Here is a 17,318-nt window from a genome sequence, read left to right on the forward strand (position 1 = left end):
GTCCAGGAGTTGGAGGATGATTTAGTCCAGGTCTGGGAGGAGATCCCACAAGAGACCATCCAAAACCTCATCAGGAGCATGCCCAGGCATTGTAGGGAGGTCATACAGGCACGTGGAGGCCACACACAACACTGAGACTCATTTTGACTTGTTTTAAGGACATTACATCAAAGTTGGATCAGCATGTAGTTTGTTTTTCCACTTTAATTTTGGGGGTGATTCCAAATCCAGGCCTCCATTGGTTAATAAATTTGATTTCCATTGATGATTTTTGTGTGATTTTGTTGTCAGCACATTCAACTTTGTACAGAACAAAGTATTCAATGACAATATTTCATTCATTTAGATCTAGGATGTGATATTTGAGTGTTCCCTTTATTTTTTTGAGCAGTGTATATAGGGAGCTGTGGGGTGGACCATCATACTATATTGTAAGCTATGAGGTGGCCCATCATACTATATAGGGAGTTGTGGGGTAAACCATCATACTATACAAGGTGTTGTGAGGTGAACAATCATACTATATAGGGAGCTGTGAAGTGGCCAATCATACTATATAAGGAGCTGTGAGGTGGACAATCATACTATATAGGGAGTTGTGGGGTGAATCATCATACTATATAAGAGGCTGTGGGTGGACTATCATACTATATAGGGGACTGTTGGGGGAACTTTCATACTATATAAGGTGCTGTGGGATGGACCATCATACTATATAAGGTGCTGTGGGGTGGACCATCATACTACATAGTGGGCTGTGAGGTGGACCATCATACTATATTTGGAGCTATGAGGTGGCCCATCATACTATATAGGGAGCTGTGGGGTAGACCATCATACTATATAAGGTGCTGTAAGGTGGACCATCATACTATACAAGTGTGTGTGAGGTGGACCATCATACTATATAGGGGGCTGTGGCTGGACCATTATACTATTTAAGGAGCTGTGGGGTGGACCAACATACTACATAGGAAGCTGTGAAGTGGACCATCATACTATATAGTGAGCTGGGAAGTGGCCCATCATACTATATAGGGAGCTGTAGGGTGGACCACCATACTATATTGGGAGCTATGAGGTGGCCCATCATACTATATAAGGAGCTGTGGGGTAGACCATCATACTATATAAGCTGCTGTGAGGTGGACCATCATACTATATAAGGGTGTGTGAGGTGGACTATCATACTATATAGGGGAATGTGGGTGGACCATCATACTATTTAATGAGCTGTGGGGTGGACCATCATACTACATAAGGGGCTGTGAGGTTGACCATCATACTATATACAGTCATGGCCAAAAGTATTGAGAATGAGACAAATAGTAATTTTTCCAAAGTTTACTGCTTCATTTTTTGTAATGGCAATTTGCATATACTCCTGAATGTCAAAGAGTGATCAACTTAACAGTTACTGTACTTGCAAAGTCAATATTTGCCCAGAAAATGAACTTTAACACCCAAAACACATTTCAACATTATTGCAGTCCTGCCTTAAAAGGAGCAGCTAACATCGTTTTAGTGATTGATCCATTAACACAGGTGTGGGTGTTGATGAGGACAGGGCTGGCAATCAATCAGTCATGATTAAGTAAGAATGACATCACTGGACACTTTAAAAGGAGGCTGGTTCTTGGTATCATTGTTTCTCTTCAGTTAACCATGGTTATCTCTAAAGAAACACGTGCAGCCATCATTGCACTGCACAAAAATGGCCTAACAGGGAAGAGTATCGCAGCTACAAAGATTGCACCTCAGTCAACAATCTATCGCATCATCAAGAACTTCAAGGAGAGAGCTTCCATTGTTGTCAAAAAGGCTCCAGGCCGCCCAAGAAAGACCAGCAAGCACCAGGACCGTATCTTAAAACTGTTTCAGCTGCGGGATCGGACTACCAGCAGTGCCGAGCTTGCTCAGGAATGGCAGCAGGCTGGTGTGAGTGCTTCTGCACGCACTGTGAGGCGGAGACTCTTTGAGCAAGGGCTGGTTTCAAGGAGGGCAGCAAAGAAGCCACTTCTCTCCAGAAAAAAACATCAGGGACCGACTGATATTCTGCAAAAGGTACAGGGAGTGGACTGCTGAGGACTGGGGCAAAGTCATTTTCTCTGATGAATCCCCTTTTCGATTGTTTGGGACATCTGGAAAACAGCTTATTCGGAGAAGAAGAGGCGAGCGCTACCACCAGTCTTGTCTCATGCCAACTGTAAAGCATCCTGAAACCATTCATGTGTGGGGTTGCTTCTCAGCCAAGGGAATCGGCTCACTCACAGTCTTGCCTAAAAACACAGCCATGAATAAAGAATGGTACCAGAATGTCCTCCAAGAGCAACTTCTCCCAACCGTCCAAGAGCAGTTTGGCGCCCAACAATGCCTTTTCCAGCATGATGGAGCACCTTTCCATAAAGCAAAGGTGATAACAAAATGGCTCATGGAACAAAACATAGAGATTTTGGGTCCATGGCCTGGAAACTCCCCAGATCTTAATCCCATTGAGAACTTGTGGTCAATCACCAAGAGACGGGTGGACAAACAAAAACCAACAAATTCTGGCAAAATGCAAGCATTGATTATGCAAGAATGGACTGCTATCAGTCAGGATTTGGTCCAAAAGTTGATTGAGAGCGTGCCAGGGAGAATTACAGAGTTATTGAAGAAGAAGGGGCAACACTGCAAATATTGACTTGCTGCATTAACTCATTCTAACTGTCAATATAACCTATTGGTACTCATAATATGATTGCAATTATATTTCTGTATGTGATATAAACATCAGACAAACACTAATAAAAACCAGAGGCCAGCAGATCATGTGAAAATATAATTTTGGTGTCATTCTCAAAACTTTTGGCCATGACTGTAGTAAGCTGTGAAGTGGCCCATCATACTATATAGGGAGCTGTGGGGTGGACCATCATTCTATATTGGGAGCTATGAAGTGGCCCATCATACTATATAAGGAGCTGTGGGGTGGACCATCATACTAGATAAGGTGCTGTGAGGTGGACCATCATACTATACAAGGGTGTGTTAGATGTATCGTCATACTACAACCCCTGGCAAAAATTATGGAATCACAGGGCTCGGAGGATGTTCATTCAGTTGTGTAATGTTGTTGAAAAAAAGCAGATCACAGACATGGCACAAAACTAAAGTCATTTCAAATGGCAACTTTAGGGCTTTAAGAAACACTAAAAGAAATCAAGATAAAAAATGTGGTACAGTAAGGGTAATTTTTTTCAGACCAAGCAGAGGGAAAAAATTATGGAATCACTCAATTCTGAGGAAAAAATTATGGAATCATGAAAAACAAACACACAAAAGAACACTCCAATACATCACTAGTATTTTGTTGCACCACCTCTGGCTTTAATAACAGCTTGCAGTCTCTGAGGCATGGACTTAATGAGAGACAAACAGTACTCTTCATCAATCTGGCTCCAACTTTCTTTGATTGCTGTTGCCAGATCAGCTTTGCAGGTTGGAGCCTTGTCATGGACCATTTTCTTCAACTTCCACCAAAGATTTTCAATTGGATTGAGATCTGGACTATTTGCAGCCAATGACATTGACCTTATGTGTCTTCTTTCAAGGAATGTTTTCACAGTTTTTGCTCTATGGCAGGATGCATCCTTTCAATTGATGGGATAAGAAAACTGTCCAAAATATCAATGTAAACTTGGGCATTTATTGAAGATGTAATGACAGCCATCTCCCCAGTGCCTTTACCTGACATGCAGCCCCATATCATCAATGACTGTGGAAATTTGCATGTTCTCTTCATGCAGTCATCTTTATAAATCTCATTGGAACGGTACCAAACAATAGTTTCAGCATCATCACCTTGCCCAATGCAGATTCGCGATTCATCACTGAATATGACTTTCATCCAGTCATCCACAGTCCACGATTACTTTTCCTTAGCCCATTGTAATCTTGTTTTTTTCTGTTTAGGTGTTAATGATGACTTTTGTTTAGCTTTTCTGTATGTAAATCCCATTTCCTTTAGGTGGTTTCTTACAGTTCAGTCACAGACATTGACTCCAGTTTCCTCCCATTCGTTCCTCATTTGTTTTGTTGTGCATTTCCTGTTTTGGAGACATATTGCTTTAAGTTTCCGGTCTTGACTCTTTGATGTTTTCCTTGGTCTACCAGTATGTTTGCCTTTAACAACCTTCCCATGTTGTTTGTATTTGGTCCAGATTTTAGACACAGCTGACTGTGAACAACCAACATTTTTTGCAACATTGCGTGATGATTTACCTTCTTTTAAGAGTTTGATAATCCTCTCCTTGGTTTCAATTGACATCTCTCATGTTGGAGCCGTGATTCATGTCAGTCCACTTGTTGCAACAGCTCTCCAAGGTGTGATCACTCCTTTTTAGATGCAGATTAACGAGCAGATCTAATTTGATGCAGATGTTAGTTTTGGAAATGAAAAATTTACAGGGTGATTCCATAATTTTTTCCTCAGAATTGAGTGATTCCATAATTTTTTCCCTCTGCGTCGTCTGAAAAAAAATGACCCTTACTGAGTACCACATTTTTAATCTTTTATTTCTTTTAGTGTTTCTTAAAGCCCTAAAGTTGCCATTTGAAATGACTTTAGTTTTGTGCCATGTCTGTGATCTGCTTTTTTTAAACAACATTAAACAACTGAATGAACATCCTCCGAGCCGGGTGATTCCATAATTTTTGCCAGGGGTTTGTATATAGGGGGCTGTGAGGTGGACCATCATACTCTATAAGGTGCTGGGAGGCAGACCATCATACTATAGAAGGGTGTGTGAGGTGGACCATCATACTATACACAGGTGTGTGAGGTGGCCCATCATACTATATAAGGTGCTGTGGGGTGGAACATCATACTATTTAAGGAGCTGTGGGATGGACCATCATACTACATAGGGGGCTGTGGGGTGGACCATCATACTATACAAGGGTGTGTGGGGTGGACCATCATACTATATAGGGAGCTGTGGGGTGGACCATCATACTATACCAGGGTGTGTGGGGTGGACTATCATACTATATAGGAGACTGTTGAGTGAACATTCATACTTTATAAGGAGCTGTGAGGTGGACCATCATACTATATAGTGAGCTGTGAAGTGGCCCATCATACTATTAAAGGGAGCTGTGGGGTGGACCATCATACTATATAGGGAGCTATGAGGTGGACCATCATACTATATAGTGAGCTGTGAAGTGGCCCATCATACTATTAAAGGGAGCTGTGGGGTGGACCATCATACTATATTGGGAGCTATGAGGTGGCCCATCATACAATATAGGGAGCTGTGGGGTAGACCATCATACTATATAAGGGTGTGTGAGGTGGACCATCATACTATATAAGGTGCTGTGAGGTGGACCATCATACTATACAAGGGTGTGTGAGGTGGACCATCATACTATATAGGGGGCTGTGGGGTGGACCATCATACTATGTAAGGTGCTGTGAGGTGGACTATCATACTATACAAGGGTGTGTGAGGTGGACCATCATACTATATAAGGTGCTGTGGGTGGGACCACCATAATATATAAGGTGCTGTGGGTGGGACCATCATGTTATATCTGTCTGAAAATAAAACGAAGAATAAATAACTGTAGAAATCTATCCTTATGATCCGTTCGCACCAATATTTGACCTCCGCCACAAATTTCCTGTTTACGAGCACTGTAGGACTGTAGGATTATATTGTGCAGACAAAGGTTTAGGGTTTGGAATCTTTTGGTTTAGGAAACCACATAAAATATTGGGTAAATGCAGAGAATAACATATAGGATCATAGCAAACATTTGTGTCCGTCCTTGGCACAGACAGTATATAAGGGGATGTTATGGTGTTTCGTGTGCTTGTCCGCTCAGATATAAAACAGTCTGTAGCTTTACCTGAACATACGATTTGCTGAAGAGCCCCTGTAGGCGATATTATTAAAAAAGACTTCCAGCTCCTGATCATTATCGAAGTCAGCGGCAATCACCGTGCGGATTGGAGACGGCATAGAGAACTTCTGAGTAGCAATATCCTGTTTAAAGATAGAAGAGAGATATAAGAGCTCACAATTATCTCTTATTAAAAGGCCCATCGTTAGTGTAATGACTCGGATGTTACTCCAGGAGACCTCGGGGTAATCAGGAGGATCTTACAAATTAAAATTAGAAACAAAAGAACTGTGTACACCCCGTCCGTCACAGCATCTTATCGGTCCTATATTCAACAGATCATTGAGCCTTCAGCCATCTCTAATCCCCACCATGAGGAATCGAGAACGTCTCGTTTGATTTCTTTTCACTCAATTACATTTCAAATTCAACTCTTAAGAAAAAAATATTTCTGGGATTTTTCATTGATTACTTTTACTTTTGGCATAATTATGTTTTTAAAATTCGACCACAATAATAGCACCTGCTAAATAAATAGATCCACAGCATGAAAATTATTAGTAATAGTAAAAAAAAAATTATGATTTTTTCTTTTTTTTAAGAAATTTGGCAAATTACAGGAACCCGAGGTGAACCTGTCTAGCATTAGGTAGAGATAACTGTGTACAGAACATGCCGTGGGACTTTTGCAGTCATTAATCGTTGTAAAAAACAGTATTAAGTTTGATTCACAAAAAAAAATTATTCCAAAAGTAGAAATGTTTCTATGGACCCTGTGTAATTAACTAGTAGTGACAACCCCCCCCCCATATCCTTTGGAACTAGGAGGCCATCAGTACTGTGCAACTGAAAATAGTATTTCTGATATTGGCAACTTTTAAGTCAGATGATTTCACCAACGGAAGGTATATTGGACAGAAGGGGTTGTCCCATTAGACACTTTGTCATCATTCCTTGGGCTGAGATAGTCCCCAAAACACAGAAACTGTTCCTGGGACACTTTGGAAAATCGTCGGTCGCACCACTTGTTCCACCATGAAATCAATGTAAAGCCGAGTTGTAGGTGTACCGGGAATGAAGACTAGAGGAGTCTGGTTAACGTACATTATGCCAATGCACACCATAATCCGGGAGTAGGACTGGTGTGACGTTCCATCGTGACGGCTTCTTCATGGAGTTGTCCACATGGTCTCCAGACCAGTCTCCGGTGCTCTGTATCCAACACAAAAGTGAGACCCATCGCTGAAGAGAACAGACCTCCATTCCAGCCTCCATTGACATCTTGCTCTGCATCATGATGGCTTTTGGCAGCGGTGGCGTGAGGTCAATGGAACCTATTGCCGAATGTCTGGCTCGTAAATCAATGTCAAGCAAACATATTCTAATGTTTTTTGTACATGTTTGACTCCTTAGGCTTTGTATGTGATGTCCAATTTCACATGTAGTACAGAATAGAGCAATGATAGAACAGGTGGTGTGGCCATTTCGCCAAAGTGTCCAAGAAGCCATTTGTCAGCATGACAACTCCAGGTCGCATGTTGCTAGTGCTACTGTGAGCAGCCTGCGTGGCCTAAGCGTCTACCATGTCCTGCAGCGTCTCCAAACTTCTCTCCCATCATGCACATGTGGGACGTCATTGGTCAGTAATTACACAAGAAGCTTCTGGCAGTTTGATGACTTACATGCCGAAGTGCACCATCACAATCACTGCCCATCACTCCATAGTGGTGTGCAAAATTTGACAACATTTTGGAACTGCTCAAAACTGTCACATCTTGCCAGAGCAGCAAAGTTCTTTGGATTGTGTTCATTCATGGAGGGGCTTGCTGTTTGCCAGTTTGGATTGGACCCGGACAGTTTCTTGATTCTGTCTTGGGACTGCTGCCTGCTGTTATGCTCACGCCCGGACTAACTGGCATGAGCGTGGTTAGTGATCCCACTGGACCATGAATCGAGGAGTGCCTGGAGGGTCGTGACTAAGTATCAACTCGGTCCTACCAAGGTCGCACGGCGGCTCAGTCGACTCCGTGAACCAGGGAGGAACCGAGCAGAGGGACCAGGTGCTACTCCAGGTCGGACCCCGGTCACAGCTGTTGACCCACACCGGGGAATACAGGAATGGGCAGGCACAGCTGGTATGCAGACAAGTGGGTACTGACAGGCATGGCTGGTATGCAGACAGGCGGGTATTGGCAGGTACGGATGGTATGCAGACAGGCGGGTGCTGGCAGGCACGGCTGGTATAGAGACAGGCGGGTACTGACAGGCACGGCTGGTATGCAGACTGGCAAATATTGGCAGGTATGAACGCAGGCTGGATAGGGACCAGTACAGACTGGGATACAGGAACAGAGACGCGGGTGCGGTGGACAAGCAGAGCAGAACCGCAGGTGCGGAGGACAAGCGGAGCAGAGCAGAGCGAAACCACAGGTGCAGTGGACGAGCAGAGCGAAACCGCAGATAAGGTGAACAAGCAGAGCAGAGCGAAACCGCAGATGCGGTGAACAAGCAGAGCAGAGCGAATCCGCAGGTGCGGTGGACAAACAGAGCAGAGCGAAACAGCATGTGCGGTGGACAAGCAGAGCAAAACCGCAGGTGCGGTGGACAAGCAGAGCAGAGCGAAACCGCAGGTGCGGTGAACAAGCAGAGCAGAGCGAAACCGCAGGTGCAGTGAACAAGCAGAGCTGAGCAAAACCGCAGGTGCAGTGAACAAGCAGAGCAGAGCGAAACCGCAGGTGCAGTGAACAAGCAGAGCTGAGCAAAACCGCAGATGCGGTGGACAAGCAGAGCAGAGCGAAACCGCAGGTGCGGTGGACAAGCAGAGCAGAGCGAAACCGCAGGTGCGGTGAACAAGCAGAGCAGAGCGAAACCGCAGGTGCAGTGAACAAGCAGAGCAGAGCGAAACCGCAGGTGCAGTGAACAAGCAGAGCTGAGCAAAACCGCAGGTGCAGTGAACAAGCAGAGCAGAGCGAAACCGCAGGTGCAGTGAACAAGCAGAGCTGAGCAAAACCGCAGGTGCGGTGGACAAGCAGAGCAGAGCGAAACCGCAGGTGCGGTGGACAAGCAGAGCAGAGCGAAACCGCAGGTGCGGTGAACAAGCAGAGCAGAGCGAAACCGCAGGTGCAGTGAACAAGCAGAGCAGAGCGAAACCGCAGGTGCAGTGAACAAGCAGAGCTGAGCAAAACCGCAGATGCGGTGGACAAGCAGAGCAGAGCGAAACCGCAGATGCGATGGACAAGCACAGCAGAGTGAAACTGCAGGTGCAGTGGACAAGCAGAGCAGAACAGAGCAGAAGATGCGGGCAGACAGGACAGGGCTCTGTTCACATGGAACAGACTGGAAAATACAGGAAGATAGTTAGAACACAGGAGGTAGATACGGAGGGGATACGCAGGGAAACGGGACAAGCAGAACCAGATACACACAAGGTACTTACAATGGAGTAGCGAGTGGACACAAAACTCACAAACAGAAGTACAGAGACAATGAGTTGGAGTTAGGTGCAGGTTCAGACACTGCAGGAAAAGGGCAGGTACGGACATAGAGACAAACAGGTAATGGGCTAGGACACAGTTCAGACAGGAACTGAACTTGGAACAAGATACAGGAACGAGCCTGCGAACTCAGCTCACAGGGTGGCGGAAACAGACTAGAAGTCACAGATACAGGTAAAGGGACTGGGTATACAGCCCCCAGGGTGGCAGAACAGACTAGAAGTCACAGATACAGATAACGGGCCTGGGTATACAGCCCCCAGGGTGGTGGAACAGACTAGAAGTCACAGATACAGGTAACAGGTCTGGGTATACAGCCCCCAGGGTGGCGGAAACAGATAAGATACAGGACAGGACCTGGCAACTCAGTTGCACAGAAAACACTGAAAGAAAGTGTTGCTCGGGCACCCCCTACTGGGTGGAGGGGGTTTAAGTATCCAGTGCCTCACAGCAGAAGGCTGGGGAGGCATTAGGAGTGCGCACACAGTAACTATAAGAATCAGGCAGTAACCGCGCCGCCGCCCTAAGCAATCAAACAAGAGACACAGCAGGTACTGGAACAAAGTGTGCAGCCTGGACTGATAGGTAAGATGGTGGTCTTGCATGGTGGGAGGTGGTAAGCCATGCCAGCATGCCACCAGGGATGTTACACCTGCCCTGACCTTAGATTTGTAGCAGCATGTTCCTTTTGGAAATACCATGCACAATCTGCAAGAGGTCTCTATTAGGCTATGTGCATATGGTGTCTGTTAGATAGTGCAGTCGCTGAATTTTTCCAGGCATGCCCACTTCAGAAAATGACGGCGCCGGTGGTTTTGACGTCATTATTGCGGCGCCTCCTCAATGCGGAAGCTGCCAGAATAATGAGCATGTCACTTCTTTTCGCCGATTCATGGTTTCTGAACCTTGAGGCAATTAAAAGAAGTGGCATAAGACGGAACGTGTGCACAGTGATGTCATGTTGACATTGCTGTGCGCTAGGTTCATTTATGGGGCACTCTCACTGTGGTTTTCCAGGCGAGTTCCAAGTGGAATCCACCTGAAAAAGATGCTGTGTGCACATTGCCTTAGAGACTACTCTAAAGACATAATATATGGATCTTTTGCACAAAGCTCATAAGCCCATAAGGGAGTTTTGTGGTCTATGGCTAAAAGCTGTGTCTTAGGATACGTCCACATTTCCATTTTGAGGAACAGACAAATAGAATAATGTTAGAAGTGGATCTGTTGCATAACTTATACAAACAGCAGATGAGGGACTTAATGGATTATTATGGAGTCCATCTGAGTTACATTACAGTGGCAAGTGAAAGTTTGGGCACCCCTCGTCAAAATTACTGTCATTGTGAACAGTTAAAGGGCTTGTCCGGTCAAAAGTGATAAGTCTGCAGTCACTCTGTGTGGCTGCAGACTTAAGAATCCCCCCAGTGCAGGCACTGTGCACTCCGGGGATTCGCCGGTATGAGATCCAGGACCGGAGGCTATGTATAGGTTATACATACCCCTGGCCAGTGGGCGCGTCCAACTAGGAGGAGCGGCCTCGCTCAATACAAGTGTATATAGAGTGAGGCCACGTCCACTGGCCGGGGGTATGTATAATGTATACTTAGCCTCCGTTACCGGGTCTCATACCGGTGAATCACAGCAGCGCACAGTGCCTGCACTGGGGGGATTCTTAAGTCTGCAGCCACACAGAGTGACTTTAGACTTATCACTTTTGACTGGACAACCCCTTTAAGCAAGTTGAAGATGAAATGATCTCTAAAAGGCCTAAAGTTAAAGATGACACATTTAATTTTTAAAATGTAGAAAATTACAAAATATCTTTTTTTTGTCTAAAATACAAAGGAAATGTGTCATCTCTAACTTTAGGGCTTTTAGAGATCATTTCATCTTCAACTTGCTTAACTGTTCACGATAACAGTAATTTTGACCAGTGGAGCCCAAAGTTTTACATGCCACTGTATGTGTCTGACGCGCCCCCTGGGCCTAGCGTACACGTGTAGTGGGTTACCCGGAACCAGGTCTCTGGGGGGGGGTTGTAGTCTCCGTGGCGGTGACCCGGTCCCGTGGCTCAGGGCGGTCAAACCAGTGGCAGTCTTTATAGGGTTTTAAGTTAATTGTCCGACTACGCCACCCGTGGATTGCGGTCAGTGCGAACCGCCGCTGCAAGGGCAGACCGCTGGGGCTGATGGTGTATGCAGCTAAGGTAGTGTGACAGGAAGAGTGCAGCCCCCCACGGGAAGAGTGCAGCCCCAGGGCAGTGTAGTTGATGGTGGAAGTGATGGTGCGAGCGTCCCAGCACTAGTAGTGCTGGCGCGGCGATGAAGCACAGAGACGTGAGGTTGCAGTTCAAATTCTTTACTCACAGTTCTTTATATTCTTAGTCATTCCGCCGGCAATGACTGCCCAAGCCGTGCTGCGTCCACCAGATGCGGGGCTCGGTCAACCCCCAGGCAATTCCAGAGTGTGACACAGGACTCCCTTCTATTCCTTTCTCTGGCCGTGCCCCACCAGTGACACTACGTCTGTCCAGCTCCCACGGGCCTTCTCTTGGGAGGGCTACGTGCTCACCTCCCTGACCCTATGTGGTGTGCCTTTCTAGTAGGTGTAGTGAGGGGTTGCACCAAGATGTGATCACGACCGCCGGTCCTTGGCTGAGGATTAGTCGCCTCTACCAACTTGGGATCCGGTACCCTGTTCTGCCAACCCGTCACCCGCAATCTCCTGGGCCTTTGGGGTTCCTTCTGCCCTCGTGTCTCTGGGCCTCTCTGGGTGTTCAGTTCCTTTCTGTTTCTGTTCCTTTCTTCTGGCTCTGGCCTTCACTCCAGGCCTGCCTTGTGGAGCTGGGCCCAGACTGAGCCACAGCTCCCTGTCAGCCCTCCTGGCTGAACTCCTTCTCTCCTCCTCCTCACTGTCTGAACTCACTTCTTCTACTCTTAGAACTAAGATGGTGCCCACCTTTTATACCTCCCTCTAGTGTATGAGCCCAGGTGACTTGCAACCAATGGGCTCCTTCCTACGCTCAGGAACCGTCCCCTCCTGCTCCCACATCACTGGGTTTTCCTCCCCCCTCCCCACTCCAGCCAGGGACAGATTCTGTCGTGCCTGCATTACTGTCTAATGGGAGCACCGTTGGAACTGTCCCCCGGAAATAGGGTGTGTGTGATGCATGCAGCTAAACGAGCCCTGGTCCACGCACCATCCTTACCCGGGAGTGGAATATCACACCTCTGGCAGAGGTGCAATACCCCTGCAGCGGCCGAACCCTCGGGGCGCTACATGTCCATTTTAAAAAAACAAAAGAAAATGCTCATCATGCAGAACTTTTTCTTCAGCTCTTAATCCTGACACATAACAGAACCCAGATTGACACCATAATAATCAATGTGGCCCCTTTGCTTCAATTTCCATCAGCTATTATGTAACTTTTCCATTAGTCTCCTCCTCAAAACAGAACAAACAAACTGAATGTCCAAAAGGAAGTGTGGACAAAGCTTTATAGTGATGTTGTATGTCAGTGCTGGGGCTCAGAGGCACGGCCATAAAACCTTCTTGTCAACTGTTACGAAAGTGCTTATGAGCAAGAACCAAGCAGTGTGGAATTGTGCTGAAATTTTTGCACAACCATGTCTTCTTTCTAGATATCTTGACCCTTTTACAACCCATATTTCTGCCTTCTGGATGTCAAGAGCTCTATCTGTACACAAATAGAGATGAGCGAACTCGAACTTAAAATTCTGGGTTCGTACCGGACAGTTAGTGTCCGATGCTAAATACTGACTTCTCCCGGACGTCCATTGCAATGTTCGGAGTTCTGGGGGAAGTCCAAGGGAAGTATGGGAGGGGAGAGAGAATTTTCCAGATCAAAAGTTCCAGTCCCCGTTCTTTTCAATGGGGTTCGGGTTCTGGTTCAAGTTCACGTACAGTACCAGAACTGAACTTTGAGTCGGGTACCAGAACCTGAACTTCCATGGGTCCGCTCATTCCTATACACAAATCATCCTGGTGTCATGTACAAGAGGCCTGCCGAAAGTGCCGCTTTTCGGGAAGTATCGAGAGGCTTTTGAAAAGATTTCCAAGTCTTCTGGGAACCCGGAAGGTCTTCCCTTTTTATGAAAGTCATCAGTACAGTGTTATGGCATTGAGCGTATAAACTCTGCACAATTTTTTAGAAACATACATCCTTGTGTAAAAGTAAAAGTAATGACCATCATAATACAAATAACAAGCCAGATGTTCCTGACAGCCTATTTCCTTGTCATCACCCACTTGAAGAAGACAGATTTCACACCTGCGTACTGTACATCTCCAGAAATAATGGTGTGATTTGCAATGTAATTTGAAAGGAGCAAATTCATATCAATGAAATGGAGATTTTTTTTTTTTATTTTGTTTGCTGTGGGATGATTACATTCTCGGGGAAGTAATATTAGATGCGGCCACCCTCCCCCTCACCTAAAGGAGAGCACATCCAGCTGAACAACATTGTGCATTCTGATGGCATTCGGCAGGCGGAAGATTGCCGAAGCCTAGGTAGTCTTGTATTATTATGTTTGGAGCTTTAATCCTAACGACTTCAAAAAGTGAGAACACGTATGCTCGCAAAACACAATATGTAACGTGCACTGAATTATATGCTTAAAACCTCCGTGAAGTGGCTTTCTACAGAGTTTCTATTACTGTGTGAGCAAAAATTGAAATGCTATTAAGAAAAATTATAGTGTGCCAAAAATTAGGTAAATTTCCTGCACTTATGCCCTTTTAGTAATGCTTCATTTCTCCTGTGGGGGCACTGCAGTTAAATTAAACACCTGATCCTCAGGTTGCCCAAAGATTATAGCTGCTCACTTGGGATCCGAGCAGTAACACTTCCTGCCATCTGATTATTATCAGGGTAGACTTCTAACATAAAGGTAATGTCCACATCACATAATGCCTTTAACAGACTACATATATTGGACCTATGCTTGTCACATCCTACACATAATTGTACAGACCAGTGGTTATCTCATCAAACAATCCTATTTCACTCAATTCTGGCACCATATCAGATTCTCCTTAATATGAGATATCTCATGTTTCCACTGGTTTTACAATTTTCCTACAGGCAGAGACGTATCCTGGAGGTTTTGGGCCGTAATTTTAAATCTTTAACGAGTCCCCTCAGTAGTCATGGAAAATATATAATACCGGTATCTTCTTATGGCCTTTGGGTCGTAAAGGCAACAAAGCCCAAATGTGACTCCTTAATGGCCAAAATATTTATACCCCTGCCCTAGCTAATAACATCCTTATCTCTGATGCTCCAAATGCAGAGGTGGATTAAAGAGGACGTCAAGTAAAGTGGTTTCTCAATTCATCTATTAAAAATGGACCTATGGGGGTCTTAAAATAAAAAATTACCCTGCTGCTCCTCCACACCACTGACTGTTCGCCCACCAGTCTTCATGCTTCCTCTTCTGGCAAGGAAAGTCAGGTCACCGCTTGCTACACATCTGCCCCGCATATTCCAGGCTCTGTATCCTTCCCCTTAGTCAACTGCCCTCTGCTGAGCTCTGCGTCGGGTTTCATAAGTTGCCCGGAGTGGATCAATGACATCTTCTCCCTAGACCTATTTAAGGCCCATTTATACAAACACCCATTTCTTGGGATTGAGACCCTAGTCCTATGTTTGATGTGCTTTTTGTGTTTTTAAGTGCTTCATTCCCTGCTGGGTTCCACTTCTTCCGACCTGCTGCTTCTGAAATTCCTGAGCGTGCCTAGTCCTCGCTGATCACGTGCCTTCCTGCTTGCTGAATCAACACCCGGTTCCGTGTGCCCACTCAGACCCGAGGCTTAGAGGATCCACTTCACCAGATGAGACTAAGGGAAGATGCTAGGACTGGCTGTCGGCTCTCCTGACCCGAGTGTGACAGCATGTATTTCTATGCAGCTGTCATGCTCAGGTAGGCAGAGCTGATGGCCAGTCCAAGCATTGCGTTGCGATCCTCGTACAAGTTATATGACCATCTGGTCCCTCCCTAACACCACTGCAGCTAATCAGCTGTCTCTGACCATCTGCTGTAGTTGTGACATTCTGTGAGAACCAAAAGAGAGAGTTGGAACTGTTTCATCCGGCTGGGAATCATTGGTCACTGATTGGCTACAGCGACATCCATCCACCAGAATTTGAACTGAGGAGACCAGATGTGGGACGCAGGCAGCGATGGGTGTTTGTTAGGTGAGTATTTGTTATTTTTTGCTTTAAAGATCCTATTTTATTATATTAATATTTAGTGGACAACCCCTACCAATTTCATGCAGATGTTGCCTTTGTCCGGTTTCAAGACCCTGACCATTGAGCTGGAGAGCCACCTTGCGATTATTCTTACGACTTCATCCACCAATCGTCTAAACTTTTACTCCATCTCTCTTCATAAGCTAAAAACTGAATATACTATAAAAAAAAATGATCCATCTGTCTGAAAACTTCTAGATAACGCTCCATACAAAAAGAACCATCTCTGAGTTTGACCTCCACACTCTCTATGGTTTTCATTCTTAGGTACTATCTGAAAAAAGGAACAAATAGCCGCGATGTTGTACAAGGAAAACGTCAAGTGGGCCTTTATCTGAGCAAATCTCTCACGGAGGAAGATTATAAGACCATTACAAGCGGAAAAAGTAGTCGAAAAAAAAGGCTTTCTGAGATTAAGCTATTCACTGGCTTGACAATTATCAGGCAGCTGAACAAAGACCATTAGGCCCATAACAAGTAGCGATTCCCTCTTGCCGGCACTGTGTTTTGCTTCCTACTTACGGATAGCTTTTTCAAAGCATATTTAATTAACTGTTGGTTGCACTTCTTTGTAATTACCTTTTCCCAGGGTGGTTAACAACCCATGTGAAGGTTAAGCACAAAGTAGGGGGATTTGGTCGGGAAGGGCCATTATTTCACATCTCATCAGCTTTTCAACGTCTTTGATTGAAAGGATTCTGCTCAGCTTCAGCCCTAGATTTCTGTGTCAGCTTCAAAAAAACAAAATATCAGAGGTAGCGTTTGTGATCAGGATGGTGCCAGGGCAGCGGATCAACTCAGGGAATATTTGAACTTCCGAGCCTGAATGTGACAACTAGATCAAGGAAAGATTGTGACGATCGTTTCGGAATAAAACACTGAGATGGATGTGCGGAAGGATTGTGAAACAAGCAGAATTATATATAAAAATGTACCTTAAAGTAGGTCTATCACCAGATTTCACAATACAAACTACATGAATTATTAAATAGATCTCACAGACCTGATGAAGCCGGTGTACTTACCTTGAAATTCCACGTCAGAATAGCTGTAGAATCCTGATGTTAAAAAGAGAATTTTAGCTGGACTCGTAAAATGCACATTTCAGTATTGGGCAAAGAGAAGTTCAAAAAGATATTTTTTACACTGCTTTTCAAAATAAGTCCACCTGCCTCTTTAGGTCTCAGAGAGTTATTTAAAAACTAGATGGTGGCCCGATTCTAACGCATCGGGTATTCTAGAATAGGTATGCGGCCGACCAGGCGCAATCAGCAGAGCGGTATTTAAATTTGGCGCCAAAATCGCTGATTGGTCGAGGCCGGCAACCGCGACCAATTAGCAAAGCGGTGTTAAAATTTGGCGCCTATATCGCAGATTGGTCACGGCCGGCGGTCGCGACTAATCAGCAGAGCGGGGTTTAAATTTGGCACCAATAATGCTGATTGGTGCCGACCAATCAGCAGAGCGGGGTTTAAATTTGCCGGCAATAATGCTGATTGGTTGCGGCCGGCGACTAATCAGCAGAGCTGTGTTTAAATTTGTCGCCAATAATGCTGGTTATTCGTGACCGGTAACCGCGACCAATGAGCAGAGCGGTGTTTAAATATGGCGCCAATATCGCTGATTGGTCGTGTCTGCCATCCGCGACCAAT

At 45.3% G+C, this 17,318-nt stretch overlaps 1 protein-coding gene across 4 annotated transcripts in view; it reads right to left on the minus strand.

Annotated features, from left to right (window-relative positions):
- The window catches only part of CRTAC1 (cartilage acidic protein 1), a 751,919-nt gene that overhangs the window by 156,726 nt on the left and 577,875 nt on the right, over positions 1 to 17,318 (minus strand). For all 4 annotated transcript variants that reach the window (XM_073684992.1, XM_073684991.1, XM_073684993.1 and 1 more), the window contains exon 8: positions 5,899 to 6,035. In XM_073684992.1, the coding sequence (XP_073541093.1) occupies positions 5,899 to 6,035 (137 nt within the window). The remainder of the gene's footprint in view (positions 1 to 5,898; positions 6,036 to 17,318) is intronic.

This window comes from Phyllobates terribilis, unplaced genomic scaffold, assembly GCF_046119375.1.
Source record: "Phyllobates terribilis strain yellow unplaced genomic scaffold, ASM4611937v1 Scaffold_5__5_contigs__length_657084704, whole genome shotgun sequence".
Lineage (NCBI taxonomy): Eukaryota > Metazoa > Chordata > Amphibia > Anura > Dendrobatidae > Phyllobates > Phyllobates terribilis.